The 15,250-nt window shown below is 41.0% G+C and overlaps 2 protein-coding genes across 4 annotated transcripts; one reads left to right on the top strand and one right to left on the bottom strand.

Annotated features, from left to right (window-relative positions):
• Positions 1-202: 202 nt before the first annotated feature.
• On the bottom strand, positions 203-6,995 carry riok3 (RIO kinase 3 (yeast)). 2 transcript variants are annotated; one of them, XM_058617629.1, is made up of 13 exons: positions 6,690-6,995; positions 5,719-5,831; positions 4,780-4,928; positions 4,112-4,219; positions 3,923-4,032; positions 3,143-3,286; positions 2,925-3,052; positions 2,662-2,850; positions 1,642-1,801; positions 1,458-1,538; positions 1,219-1,308; positions 1,002-1,115; positions 203-709 (listed from the first exon to the last, which is right to left on the bottom strand). In XM_058617629.1, the coding sequence occupies exons 1-13, from the start codon at positions 6,723-6,725 to the stop codon at positions 596-598; spliced, it is 1,536 nt and encodes a 511-aa protein (XP_058473612.1). In that variant the 5' UTR covers positions 6,726-6,995; the 3' UTR covers positions 203-595. The 2 variants fall into 2 exon arrangements, with proteins under 2 accessions (XP_058473612.1, XP_058473693.1); XM_058617710.1 differs by lacking the exon at positions 5,719-5,831.
• Positions 6,996-8,287: 1,292 nt separating this feature from the next.
• Positions 8,288-14,913, top strand: LOC131446755 (clavesin-1-like). Of its 2 annotated transcripts, none has more exons than XM_058618272.1 (7): positions 8,288-8,553; positions 9,663-10,072; positions 10,840-11,010; positions 11,222-11,340; positions 11,502-11,676; positions 12,367-12,477; positions 13,026-14,913. In XM_058618272.1, exons 2-7 carry the CDS (start codon positions 9,971-9,973, stop codon positions 13,290-13,292), a joined length of 945 nt encoding a protein of 314 aa, XP_058474255.1. In that variant the 5' UTR covers positions 8,288-8,553; positions 9,663-9,970; the 3' UTR covers positions 13,293-14,913. The 2 variants fall into 2 exon arrangements, with proteins under 2 accessions (XP_058474255.1, XP_058474209.1); XM_058618226.1 differs by having other exon boundaries at positions 12,987-14,913.
• Positions 14,914-15,250: the final 337 nt, after the last annotated feature.

The following is a 15,250-nucleotide window of genomic DNA, read 5'->3' as shown; positions in this document are numbered from 1 at the left end:
TACAATGTCTTATTTTGTCAATTCAGCATTTAAAATGCTTTGTTCAGATTAACCTCAGTGACACAAAGTGACCACACGAGGCAGCAGTAGACCAGCAGCTCCTGTGTCCCCGCCAGCTAAATTCACTGATTTTCTCTATGGGGTTTGGTGTGGGAGAGTGAGTCGGTTTTACACGATTTTCTGAAAGTAAAAGATTTAGACATTTTTAGTTTCACTGTGTTCATTTTATTTTCACTCAGGGTCACGTGATCCATGTTTACATCACTGAAGCTACGTTTACACACGCATAATAATCACTGTTCAAGTTTGTCTTCTGCTGAAAAATCATCTGAAAACAACTTTTTTTACTGATCATTAAAAACACGTACCGTCAACAAAAACAGTACGGGACAATATTAGCAGAGATAAAGGAGACTAAGCTCCAGCAGGAGGCGCTCCGCTGCCCGGGCGCTCCCCATTGAGTCAAATCATTCCTCCTGCAGCCAGGAGGAGGCACTCTGCCCCCTCCTCTGGGAGCATGGCACAGACTCCTCCTCCGTTCATTTCTTCTTCTCAACACGGCGGGATCGTGAAGATGCAGCGTTGGTGGACGGCGTTAGTCGGCGGCGCCGGGTTTTAAAGGCGGGTCGTTTTCTTCTGACAACACCGGGAACGTTTTCTTCCCTCGCCTCTGGACGTGATCCTCGTTCCTCTTCTCCAACGCCACGATCTGTCACACAGACGACAGGGAGGGGCTTAGGACAACGGCACAACATGGACACTCACGATAATAATGTCACAAAAACATCACCATAATGTCATGATAATATCACAACAACATCATGATAATATCACAACAATATCACAATAATGTCATGATAATATCACCATAATATCGTGATATTATCACATCGTCAATTAAGTTTAGATAATGATGTTATTAAAATTTATGTCCTCACAACAACAACTTTGCTGAAACAGAGTAAAGAAAAGAAGTGTGTGTGTGTGTGTGTGTGTGTTACCTCAGCTATAAACTCCGCCTCGTCTTCATCAGCCACAGAAATGTTGAGTCCAGTGACGGCGTTGAAAAGATCGTATACGTTCATCGCGTCACTCACTCCTTTCTTCTGGAAGAACTACACACACACACACACACACACACACACACAGACATTATAAAGTACAGAATAAAAAAGAACAGTTTCCTGCTGAAATGTGAAAAAAAAATAAGCGTGTTACCGTGGAAACGTTCCTGCAGTCTCTGAAGAGGAACTCCAGGCCGTGAGGGTGAGTGGGTTCAACTGACTGACTCACATCTATGAACCACACCTGTGAGACACACACACACACACACACACACACACACACACACACACACACACACAGACAGACAGACAGACAGAGAGAGAGAACAACACAATATGAAGCAAAAACAAACACAACGATGGAGAAGTGAGTAAACAAAGAAGAGGTTTTACTTTGCCCTCGTGCCACAGCATGTTATATTCACTGAGATCAGCGTGAACCAGGTTACACTCCTGATACATCTGCTGCATCATCTGTGAACACACACACACACACACACACACACATACATTCACATCAACAATAATAATATTAATGATAACAGTGGTGTGTGTTTGTGTATTTGTGTGTACATACATGCAGAACCTGGAAATACGCCCTCTTCATGTCGTCAGAACTCAACTTGATGTCTTTTAGTTTAGGAGCAGGGATGTGGTCTTTACCGATGAACGACATCACCAGGATGTGTTTCTTCAACAAAACCACCTGAGGACATGGAATCTCCGCCTTCTTCATCCTGAACACACACACACACACACACACACACACAGTCAACAAATACACAACAGAAATTGCGTCACAGCACGGTTAGCCATAGTAGAATTTTCAGAGTTAGCAACATAATTAAAACTGTGTTGGTAGCGAAAAATGTGTTTGCGGCAAATGAAGTGCGCTACCAGCAAACATAGCGTTAGCTGCATTAGCAGCAAAAAACAGTGTTAGCAGCACAAGCAGCAAAAACAGTATTAGTGTTGGTAGAGAAATTGTTTTAGCAGCAAAAATAGTGTTAGCAGCACTGGCAGCAAAAATAGTGTTAGCAGTGCTAGCAGTACCAGTAACATTAAGTGTTAGCAGTGTGATGAGCATTAACAGTGTAAGCAGTGTGAGTAACATTAACAGTGTTAGCAGCATCAGTACCATTAACAGCGTGAATAGCATTAACAGTAGCAGTAGCATTAACAGTGTTAGCAGCATCAGTAGCATTAACAGTGTTAGCAGCATCAGTAGCATTAATAGTGTGAATAGCATTAACAGTAGCAGTAACATTAACAGTGTTAGCAGCATCAGTAGCATTTAACAGTGTTAGCAGCATCAGTAGCATTAACAGTGTTAGCAGCATCAATTGCATTAACAGTGTTAGCAGCATCAGTAGCATTAACAGTAGCAGTAGCATTAACAGTGTTAGCAGCATCAGTAGCATTAACAGTGTTAGCAGCATCAGTAGCATTAACAGTAGCAGTAGCATTAACAGTGTTAGCAGCATCAGTAGCATTAACAGTGTGAATAGCATTAATAGTAGCAGTAACATTAACAGTGTTAGCAGCATCAACAGTGTTGTGCAGTATCAGTGGTGGTGTGGTGGGCGTGGTCAGTCACCTGGTCAGGTTGTGCATCTCTTTCTCCGCCCACAGCCTGATGACCTTGCGTGGGTTGAGTTTACTGAATCTGTCGATGAAGCGATAATCGTCTTTGATGTAACGATCTCTGTTCTTGAAGTCGTTGAGCGTCGTTTTGAAAACCTTCAGGACAACCTCGTCGGGAACAGGCTCCTCCCCCTCCTCCAGACTGACAAAAACAACAACATTTTTTTTTTTTGTATTTTTCCTGTTTTTTCTGCCTCTGAGTGTTCAGCGACTGACCTGCCGCCATCAGCGTGGAAGACGACCGACTCTTTCCCGGTGCTGATGCAGCCGTTGATGTTCTCCAGGACGCCGGCGTTCACCATCTTATACATGAGCAGACGAGTGCGAGGGTCCACCGCTTGTTCCTGACAAGAGAGCACAGACGTGTTTGAGTTTAAAATGTGAGGAGGAGGAAGTTGCATGTGTCATTTCCTGTGGCTGCGAGTCATACGTACGGCAGTGGAGTGCTCCTTCTTCTCGTGCAGCCTGGCGCTGCGGCGCTGCTCGCTGTAGCAGTGCTGCTTCAGAGAGTTAAACACCTGATTGGGCAACTTCAGGTCCATCCCCAAACCGTCACCCACAAGGACTTCAGGAGCAAACTGGAGGAGGAAGAGGAGGAAGAGTGGGCATTAACATCCTGCTGACCACACCTCTTTTATGTGTCCACTGATTTGATTTGTTGGGGTTTGATCGTGGAAGTTCCATGATACAGTTCTAACTCGACTCAGTTTGGTATCACAGACAAGAGGGAGGGGCTTAGGAGATCGCCACTCACAATAATAATGTCACGATAACATCACGATAATATCACAACAATATCCCCAATGTCAAGATGACACCACCATAATATCACTATTATCACTATCTGCCACCAGTGACAAAAGACATGGTACCCGTGTACACAGTCTCACAGTGAGTTCTCATCAATAAAACTGCACTTTCCATGTGGAAAGTTTCCACAGTCTTTTGTATTATGATGTTTTTATTTTTTGGAAAAATGCTTGGTTTTCACCGAACCCGTAGTCATATCGCATCATATCGATATCGAGATATCTGCCATGAATATCGAGATATGAAATTTTGTCCATATCGTTCAGCCCTAGTCATCTGTAACGATAGTAACGTCTGTTATTCAGTTGTTATTCAATCATTAGAATCTGTACTAGAATCCGTACTTCCTGCATGAGCGGACAGTCATTGAACTGAAATACCACTGAGTGAGTGAGTGGTCTTACGTTGTCCATACGTGCTGCGTTCTTGCGACCGCAGGTCACCTCGTCGTGTTTAGTCGTGATGTTCTTGCCTTTTCCTGTGAAACCTTTACGAGGCGTCGTCTGAGGCTTGTCTGCAGACACACACACATTAACTCTGTGACACACACACACAGTGTTTGTTATTGTGTCCACCTCCTGCAGTTACCTTACCTGCCCTGTAGGGGTCGTGTCTGGTGTCTTGCCAGTCCACCTCGTCCTCGGAGCTGTCGCTGTCCTCATAAGGGTGGACTTTCCTGTAGTTCTCAAAGGAGATGGACACTAGACACGAGACACGACACACACACACACACACACACACACACACACACACACAGTCACTAAACCACATTTAAATTAAGACAACTCTTAACTTAAATCCGAACAGAACTTTAATGATATCTTTTAAAAAGTTTCCCCATGAATTCAGTATCGTTTCAAGAAATGTTGTCATCTCAATGCTGTAGTACATATGCCAGGCCTGTGTGTGGCACTGTAACGCAGCCACAGACAAACAGCAGACAATGTGGAGCATGCGCATAAAAGCTAGTGTGGGTGGGGCTATGACATCATCATAAGTTGCGTACTGATTGTGTTTTAGGACTCCAGAAATGTCAGATTTGCGTGAATTAAAAAAACCTTCGTGGATTCTACTGATTTCGTTCTTGTGTGTGCGGCCCTCTAAGTTAGCTGCTATAACAAAAGGAAGCAACACAAAGGCGGAGAGAGCAGCTATTTTGAGAAATCACAGGTGTCAGTCAAAATGTCATCCTTCAAAGCTGACACAGTAGTTGTTGCAGTGCTCTTCCTGTCGTGTCATGGTTGTGCGTGTGTGCGTTTACCTTTGCTGTCTCCGTTGAACTTCTTCTCTTCGCGACGCAGCTGGTCGTCAAACTCACGATCAAACTGCATCTGCAACATCTGAGCGAGCATCAGGTCGCTGGTCGTGTCAGCACCGGTCTCGTCTGACAGCAGCAGGTCAGACACTGATCTGAAAACAACAACAGCAGCAGGTCACACACTGATCTGAAAACAACAACAACAGCAGCAGCAGGTCACACACTGATCTGAAAACTGGAAAGTTACAACTGCATCGTAAAGAAAAAAAAAAATTGCAATCTCGATTCACAAATACACATGATCTCATTTCTAAATGACAGCGATTCTTCTGCATTTTATTTCTGCTGCAGCGCAAATAAAAAAATTCCTATTTTCCTCAAACGCAGCCTTCTCTCTCAACATAGGAAGCTCCTTTACGTCACGTGATTGAGCGGAGGCGGAAGCACAGACCATCTTCTCGTGTCTCTTCCTGTGACATCAATCAGTGCACGGCAGTCGGACGACGTCACACATAGTATTGGCCCAGCTCACTCCCTGTGAGTTCTGCATTCTCATAGTGTCCATTTCATGTTATATAAATCGGAATTTACAAAGTTAGTGAGTCCATTCAGAATCGTCCACGTCTGAATCGCGACGCAACTCAGAATCCACAATATTTAAACCAAAATAACCCTTTCCCATCTTTACATTTCACTTCAAGGTAAAGGGGAAACTTTGAGTCGGACAGAAACATAGTAATGTGATTTATATCATGATAGAGAAGATATGATAAAGTTTTTAAAAGCCGATAACAGCCGATAATATCGTGCATTCCTAGGGTTTAGAGTTAGGACCAATTGTTATATAAATTAAAGAGGTCATCTGAGAGAGTTACTTCTGATGTCAAATATTGGCCTGATTGATCAGTTTATTTTCACGTCTGATAAAGACGATGAGCTTACTCAGTGAGATCAGGGAACTCATTTTCGTCGTCCAGCTGTTTGGCCAACTGTTCACTCATCACGTCAGTCAGAGAACAGGCAGGAGCGTCCACGATCACTGACCCCCACGGACTCTGCCATACACACACACACACACACACACAGATTATTATCATCATAAAAAAACAACAGTTTAATGCTGAATGCCCTGCTGTGTGTGTGTGTGTGTGTGTATGTTGCAACCTATGATTATTTTATTTCTTCAATAAAATTTGAGTTGTTTAGTTCAGAAAATGTGTATAAATATTGATCAGTGTTTGACCTGTTCTCAAATGTCCACAAACACAGAATGATTCAGTTTAAATGATTTTATTTGTTTTTATGGAAGCTGAACAATCTCATTTATCATGTTAACGACAGCAGCAGTTGCCATGATGAGATATTGTCACGATCTTGCAAAAAACAGTGAGTATTTGCAAAATCATACATTGTGATATCCTCATTAAATGTGGATATTTTATATTTTATTTGCTCCTTAAAAACAAAAACAGGAAAAATGTGTATAAAATGTTTTTTAACATGAACTGAACCTGTTAACTAACACGATTCATATGGCAAATGATTAATTTTTGTACTAAAATTAAACCAGTGACTCATTATAAAACATGTTCAAACATGTCTCATCTTAGCCACGCCCACCACGTCATGACCTAATTTAACACCCACATATATAAATGTAGAGGCTAAATTAATCACAATTACATACGTTTTAAGTGATTATTATAGATATGTTTAATGGCAACACGTGGTCAAACTATATTTCAAATGTTATCCTCACGATTTAATAAAGAGTTCAGTTAATAAAACTATTTCTACAACGATGTTTATAACATACTGTCAGTGTTTGAAATGTGTCGAATCTGACTAGCATTAGCAACTAACACAATCGAGCAGAGTTAACGGACCCAAAACAAACAAATACGTTGTTTTACCTTCGGTGTTGCTGTCGTGATTCCTGTTTGATCCATGTTTGCGACGACGATTAATCGACTCTTTCTTCGGGAGACTGAATGGCGGCTAGCAACGGCGGAGGTAATGTTAGCACGACCCGACAGGGTTTGTTTTTTTTAACTGACGATGCGTAGTGACGTGTCTAACAGTGGTCACGAGTCGTTAGTGTTAAAAAAGAGGACGAAGAGTCGGTGTCCGTGATTAAAAATGTCGGGTTTTATCGAAGTGACGCAGCTGCCTTTTAAGAGTCCACCAGCGATCACAGAGAGAGACCTACACAGCAGCAGGAAATGCGTCACCGGCGCACCTTCACAATAAAAGCTTCCGCCAGTTTGTTTCACGATTTTCTTAACATGAAAAATATTTGAATGTGAGTACGAAATTATTTTCATATTTTAAAAATAACAAATAACAGTACCAACATAATAACGTATTTTATATTGTTATTGTTATTATTATTATTATTTTTATTATTATAAGAGAACGCGTTACAGTGTGTAAAATTGCCGTTATGTATCAGAGTAAGAAATGTGCTCTGAATAATTCAGGAAATAATCGGGCTTTTTTTTAAGAGAAAACTTGATTGAAAATTATGCATAAATGTGTTATATATATACAATATAATGTTTTATACACATACTATTATTAAATAAAACTATAAAGTAAAAGAAGATAAGAATACATATTCTGTTTATTCTATTGTACGCGCCCTCCGCTATAGGGAATCCAGGTTGTCTCGTGAACGCGCACGGACGCACAACACACACACACACATACACACACACACACACACAAGCGCGTGCAGGTTCGCACAGATCACACCAGAAACCAGAGGAGCCCTCCTTCAAAATAAAAGTCTGGATTTTGTGACAGGAAAATATTTTAAAAAGTCCAGACGATTTGATTATTATTTATTGTTATTGTAATTATATCATAGTATCATTATTAGTATTATTATTATTATTATTATTATTATCATCAACAAAATTATTATTATTATTATTATTATTATTATTATTATTATTATTAATAGTAATAATAATAATCAATACACGTTAATAATTATAGAATCATTGTTCAAAACTATTAAATAAATGATTATAAATAAAATTATTGACTGTACATACGCTGTCTTTGCTGCTCATTCAGAAAAACATATCTATTTAAATTGTAATTATTTAATTTGTCTAACTTTTATATTGAATAAAGACACATTTGCAACTAAAACATGTTCTTTATATATACGGTATATATAGTTATTATATACAGCGTTTATTTAAAATAAATAAACCTATAAAAGTCTATTTCCATCAGAAAAACCTGTGGAAATAATAGCTTATTAATTATGAACATGTATGTCATATAAAACAGATAATAGTTTTAAAGTATGATGGATTTTTTTTAATTGAAACAATTAAAATTATTAATGTAAAAAATAATTTCTCTTCATTTAATGTAAAACAAAATTATTATTATTATTTTAAATTTTGTTTGTTGCTGTGAGACAGTAAGTTTTCCTGTTCGTCTTATTTTGAAGGGTCAGACAGGAAGTGTCTGTGTGTACGTGTACGCGTTGACAGTCGCCTCCTGACGTCGTCTCACGGTGTAAAGTGAGAACGCACCTCAGTATCTTCCTCCTCCTCCTCACGTGTCCTCGCGCCTTCATCGTCTTTGACGACATTTTCATTTTATTTATATTACATTTTTTTTACATTTATTAGATTTTAATTTTTTTGGATTCGGATTCGGACGCAGATCTCTTTTGTCCGCGCGGGAGACCGATGTCCTCCGTCCTCAGCATCAGCAGGAGCTTCATCATCATCCTCCTCCTCCTCTTCATCATTAGTGAGTAGTTATTTTTTTAATCCGAATGAATGAATGAATGAATGAATGAATGAGTGAATTTAAAGATGATGGTGAAAAATCACAGTTCACCTCTGGAGGACGCTCTCAGTCCCTGTCTCCTTGTGAGGACCCACACACATGTCTTCTGAGCGATGGACAGATAGACAGATGTACAGATAAATAGATGGACAGATGAATGGGTGAGGGACGTTCATGTGTCTCCACTGATCCACAGCTGAGCCTCAGTTTCATGACAACATCAGATGGGGGACTCCATGTTTAAAGGGGCGGAGTCAGGCACGTACAGGGGGCGTGGCTAAACCGAAGGTGTCACTCGTTGACCCTCAGCGACTGACTCATGCTAACACTAATAACATGGAGCTCTGATGGGTCACGTGATTTGGACGATAATGAACAAATGTTTGTTTAAAAAAGAAAAAAAAATCATATTTTTACAAAAACAAATTAAAAAAATCATACATCAAGTGTGTCTTTTAATCAGTCAACTAATACATTTATCGAAATGCGTTAAAAATTTGCTGTTTGGCAAAATAGTGCTATATAAATATAAGAATAAATGGAATACAAAGATAAAAGGATAACATTCGCAAAAATAACCATATAATATTTTTATAAAATAAAAGCACAAAAATCCAAATATTATCATTAAAAAATTCAAAAAACTCTGCTCTGATATAGAAGAGACTAGGGAAGAGACTCATGCTAATGCTAATAACATGGATCTACTGTGTCTGTGATGCTAAGCTATGCGCTAACATGAGAACAGTTTTCATTTTTTTTTATCAGTTTTAACCTCAGGTGGATTATTTTGTGTCTTTTCAGTTTTTAGAATTTTTTAATAAAATTTTTAAAAATAAATATTATTTTATGGGATAAGTTTTTGAAAATATCTTCGTTTTTTTTCTGTCCTGATGTCCTTTTTTGTCTTTTTAATAATTTTTGATACATTTCTGTTTTTTTTAAATCATTAATGACATTTTCTTTCATATTTTTTGAGGTAACTTTGACCTTTTCTTTTTTTCTTTCTTTCTTTCTTTCTTTCTTTCTTTCTTTCTTTCTTTCTTTCTTTCTTTCTTTCTTTCTCGTAGTTTGAAGAATTCCCGTGTCAGTTGTCTTATCTGACCTCTGACCTCAGGGCTGCGACTCATCGCCATGACTCAGCAGAAAGTTGACGACTCAGAGTGACGAAGCAGAAAGTGAAAAGATGACGAGGAGCCGGGACACGTGAGACTTCCTGCGTCGATGATGTAGAGGACGACGACGATGATCACGTTTACGCCGTTTTTCTGAAGACACCACAAAGTCGACGGAGAAAAAGCAGCGAGAGACCGAACTGTCGCAACGTTTGATCGTAAAAAAATCGGAGTTTGTAGGAGGAAGAAGAGGAGGCGTGACAATGATGAGTCACCTTCACGCCGATCTGAGCTTGGACACGACGGAGAAAGCTCGTTTGGAACTGAACGAGAATCCCGACACTCTTCACCACGACATCCAGCTGGTCCACACTTTTCCTTCTTTATTATCTTATCTATTGTACTATTTCAATTTTTTTTTTTTGTAAAAAAGTGTAAAATTTTGCTAAGAAAATCATATAAAATCAAAGAATATTTGATTATTTAGCTTTGATTTACAGTCAATAGTCACCAGACATAGACGACAACAAACAAATTTCTTTTTAAAAGAATATTTTTGCAAAAAAATATTTGTCAAACATTTTCCCAGTTTTGGGATAAATAAAGTTTGCCTTTCAATCAGTCGGGTGGATTGAAAGTTTCAAAAAAAAAAAAATCCCGTTCACACAAAACAGCGGGATGTTTGCTTGAATTGTTTTTTTTTAGCAAATAAAATGTTCATATAAGATTTGACTTTTTAGCTTTGATTTGCAGTCAGTGGGTCATGTGACACTGACACTCCCGAACAAATGTACGTTCTTTTTTCATACATAAAAAAATTGTCCGATTTTTTCCCAGTTTTTATTAAATAAATGATGTTTCAAGAAAGTGTGATAAGATAAAAGATAAAATTCCTGTTCACAAAAAACAACGAGAACAGTTAAAATTTTTGCTCAATTTTGTGACTCAAAATAGTTGAATTTGAGTTTTTCTTGTATTTTATATGGAAACTTTTATTTTATAAAAATATCGTGACTGAATGTTGAACTTGTTTGTTCGCAGGTAACGTTTTTGACTCCACTTCTCTGATTACGCACTAAATAAATCTGTCTTTGTTTCTTTTTAACTTTTGTTATTTTCGCGGCGTCTCCAGGTTCGGGACATGATCGTGACGCGGCCCGACATCGGTTTCCTGCGAACGGACGACGACTTCATCCTGCGCTTCCTGCGAGCACGAAAGTTCGACCAGATGGAGACGTTCCGGCTGCTGGCTCAGTATTTCCAGTTCCGACAGCAGAACCTCGACATGTTCCAGAGTTTTAAGGTAACGATGTGTCGATGACACCACGCTCTATATTTTATTTACCACATTTTATCAACGAAAAACCCGACGTTCACACATCGTAACTCACTCAGGTTTTCCTACGTCCTCTGTGGACAAAGTCAGAGTGATGTCATTGGTTTACCGTTTTTTTACCGTTTTGTTTTAACTTCGGTTTTTCCTTGTTTGTCTTTCACGTTTTCCTGCGCTCCAGGTGGACGATCCCGGCATCAAGCGAGCGTTGATGGACGGGTTCCCGGGCGTTCTGGAGAGTCCGGACCAACACGGGCGGAAAATCCTCCTTCTGTTTGCGTCCAACTGGGACCAGAGCAGGTAACCATGGTAACCGTGTGCTGCAAGTGAAGTTGTTTATTTGAATGACTCATGTTGTGACATTGATGAATGAATGAGTGAATGTGACCTTCAAGATTTTAGTTAAAGACTAAAAAATAGTCACCATTGATTATCTCCTCCTCCTCCTCCTCCTCCTGCAGGAACTCCTTCACAGACATCCTGAGAGCAATCCTTCTGTCTCTGGAGGTTCTGATTGAAAACCCTGAGCTTCAGATCAACGGTTTCATTCTCATCATCGACTGGAGCAACTTCTCCTTCAAGCAGGCGTCAAAGCTCACGCCGAACATCCTGAGACTGGCCATTGAGGGCCTGCAGGTGCCCTATGTGTCTCTGACGTGTCCTCTCTTTGTCTCTAACGTGTCCTCTCTTTGTCTCTAACGTGTCCTCTGTGTCTCTGACGTGTCCTCTGTTTCTGACTTGTCCTCTCTTTGTCTCTAACGTGTCCTCTGTGTCTCTGACGTGCCCTTTCTTTGTCTCTAACGTGTCCTCTGTGTCTCTGCGTGTCCTCTCTTTGTCTCTGACATGTACTCTGTGTCTCTGACGTGTCCTCTCTGTGTCTCTAACGTGTCCTCTGTGTCTCTGACGTGTCCTCTGTGTCTCTGACGTGTCCTCTCTGTCTCTAACGTGTCCTCTCTGTTTCTCTAATGTGTCCTCTGTGTCTCTCTGACGTGTCCTGTGTCTGTGACGTGTCCTCTGTCTCTCTGACATGTCCTCTCTGTCTCTGACGTGTCTTCTGTGTCTCTGACGTGTCCTGTCTCTGATGTGTCCTCTCTCTGTCTCTGACGTTTCCTCTGTGTCTCTGACTTGTCCTCTGTCGCTGATGGTCCTCTGTGTCTCTGACGTGTCCTCTGTCTCTGATTTGTCCTCTCTCTGTCTCTGACGTGTCCTTTGTCTCTGACTTGTCCTCTCTGTGTCTCTGACGTGTCCTCTCTGTCTCTGACGTGTCGCTCTCTCTGTCTCTGATGTGTCCTCTCTGTCTCTGACGTGTCCTCTCTGTGTCTTCAGGACAGTTTTCCCGCTCGTTTTGGAGGAATCCACTTTGTGAATCAGCCGTGGTACATTCACGCCATGTTCACCATCATCAAACCTTTCCTCAAAGACAAGACCAGAAAGAGGGTGAGGACACTTCTTCATCACTTCATCACTCCTCCTCCTCTTCTTCATCTTTGTCGTTTTGTTTTTCTTGTTTCTTAATTTCGTCCTTTTTTTCATCTTCTTTTTTGCACGTCTTCTCTCCTTTTTCTCCTCCACTTGTTTCTCCTTCGCTTGTTTGTGTACTCCTCCTAATCTTGTTCCTTCTCCTCTTCTCCTTGCTTCCTCTCCTCTCTTCCTTGTCTCCTCCTTCTGTTATACCCCTTGTCTCTCCCTCCTCTTCATCTTCTGTACTCTTTTCTGGTCTCCTGCTCCTCCTCGTTTTGCTCCTACTCCTCCTCTCTGTCTCTCCTCCTCCTGTCTTTGCTCCTGCTCCTCTCTCTCTTTCTGTCTCTCCTCCTCCTGTCTTTGCTCCTTACTCCTCTCTCTCTTTCTGTCTCTCCTCCTCCTGTCTTTGCTCCTGCTCCTCTCTCTTTCTGTCTGTCTCTCCTCCTCCTGTCTTTGCTCCTGCTCCTCCTGCTGCTCCTCCTCAGATCTTCCTCCATGGTAATAACCTGAACTCGCTCCACCAGCTCATTCTTCCCGACTGTTTACCGTCAGAATTCGGCGGAACGTTGCCGCCGTACGACATGGGAATGTGGGCGCGAACTCTGCTGGGACCGGATTTTAACGACGACACGGAATACACGCTGACGTACGACGCCCTGCACGTCAGGGAGAACGGAGGAGGAGGAGGGGAGAAGGAGATGATGATGAAGAGGTCACAGTCTGTGGCTGAACCAGGACGACTGAGACACAACGACAGAGACACCAGTTCACCACTGCTGAGCCTGGACTGAACACATGAACACTCATGTACACACACACACACACATTAACACATTAAAAACACAAACACATATGAACACATGAATACACACACACACAGAGGTATTTCTCTCTTTAAATCACACTCATCATGTCGGTCTTTCTGTAGTTGTGAGGACATTCTGACTGAATGTAGGCCCCGCCCCCTGACCACACCCACACTCACTCACACGCGTGTTTGTGCATCACTTTCTCTCTGGATTTCGTAAACTCGACAAATTGACAAACATGAGAATCAACGAAGTGACAAAGAGCGACGCCGACGTCAAAGGATCGTGAACCAGCATTTTGTCGCAGAACAAATGCGCTGTCAAAAAAACTCTGAAAACTTCGAGACACAAGCGTTACGTCAGCAAACGCAGCATTCGCAAACGTGGCGTCGACAAAACAAACGCGACTTTAAAAAAAAGTTAACGGAAAAAGAAACGCGACATTGGCAAATGACTGGAATCAACATTTAGTTGCAGAACGGCGTCAGCGACGAACAAATGTAACTAAAAAATACTTTAGTGTTAAGTATAGTAAGTTTAGATTACGAACAAAGTCACAAAGAACGGAGTTGCAAACAAATTCATGAAAATGTGAATCCTGCAAAATCCGGGAGTGATGTGAAAATTTGCGATGTTCTCTCTGGTTCACGTTAAAGTATTTGCGCTTGGTGCTAAAAAATTGCGCGACGCTATGTTGCGCAACTTTTGGAGATTATCGAGTTCAAGTTTAAAACTACATTTCTCACAATGGTTTTGGGGGGGAAGCAAACAGGAAGTCAAATGTCACCAACGTGTTGGTGACGATGTCACACTGCGAGTTCGTTCGTGTTAGCGTAACGGCTAGGTTTGCAAACTAGCAAGATAAGGTAGTGTGAGTTTTTTTTCCATACGTAAACACAGCATCGCAACAAATCACACACACACACACCAGTAGGGGGCAGCACTGTGTATATGACACATAAAAAAACCCACAAAAAATAAACAGTAGACAGAAATGCTGACTCAGCTCGGGGCAGCCATCTTGTCTTGTGAATTTGCGGGGATGACAAGTTTGCGAATTACGTCTTCAGGGGACGCTGCGCCTGAAACTTCCGACAAATACCCTGGAAAAATGACTACTTTCGCGTCTTGTGGAACTCGCTCTCAGCGAGTCGTAGACGACGGTGACGACTTGCGATTTTGCGTCCTCTCATGCGAGATTTCAAAATAAAAGCGCTGCACAATGGTGAATGGTGAAATGACGCATGGTCGCGCGTCTCCGATCTTTCTGACTAACGAATGCGTTAAATGCCAAACGTTGACCTTTAACCTCTCCTGCAGTGGAAGGAGTGTTTGTACTGAACTTAACTGATGAAGATTGTATATTATTGTTACAGTATTATTGTTATGACCCTGCAGAAAAGGGGCGGCGGCACACTTCTCGTGAACAAACCGTACTTTAGATGAGAGGAAATCATTTATTTATCGCAGTGACTCGACGAGTGTGTGATTGACTGTTTTCTGCAGTGTTCGATTATTCGTCATCAGGGCTAAAGACTGAGCTGATCTTCACTCGACTGTATTTCCTTTCAATGAATGTATAGAATTAAAACATTTACACTGACGTCGTCTCCTGTTGTCTGTGTTTTATGAGAAATGTAATAATATTCAATAAAATTAAAGCTGTTAACACGTCTTTATCTCAGTGTGAGACAGACTTTTCAAACAGGAAACTGAAACTGTAAACCACTCACTCTCCCACACCAAACCCCATAGAGAAAATCAATGATTTTAATGTCACAGCACACAAGAGTTGGTGATCCACTACTGCCTCCATTACTAAGTTCAATTTTCTTAATTCGGCTTTTAAAATGCTTTCAGATTTACCTCAGTAATACAAAACAACCACACGAGGCAGCAGTAGAGCAGCAGCTCCTGTGTCCCTGTGAGCTAAAATCACT

The sequence above is a fragment of the Solea solea genome, chromosome 1, assembly GCF_958295425.1.
Source record: "Solea solea chromosome 1, fSolSol10.1, whole genome shotgun sequence".
Lineage (NCBI taxonomy): Eukaryota > Metazoa > Chordata > Actinopteri > Pleuronectiformes > Soleidae > Solea > Solea solea.
The sequence above is the reverse complement of the archived record's forward strand: the minus strand, read 5'-3'. Positions and strand labels throughout refer to the sequence as shown.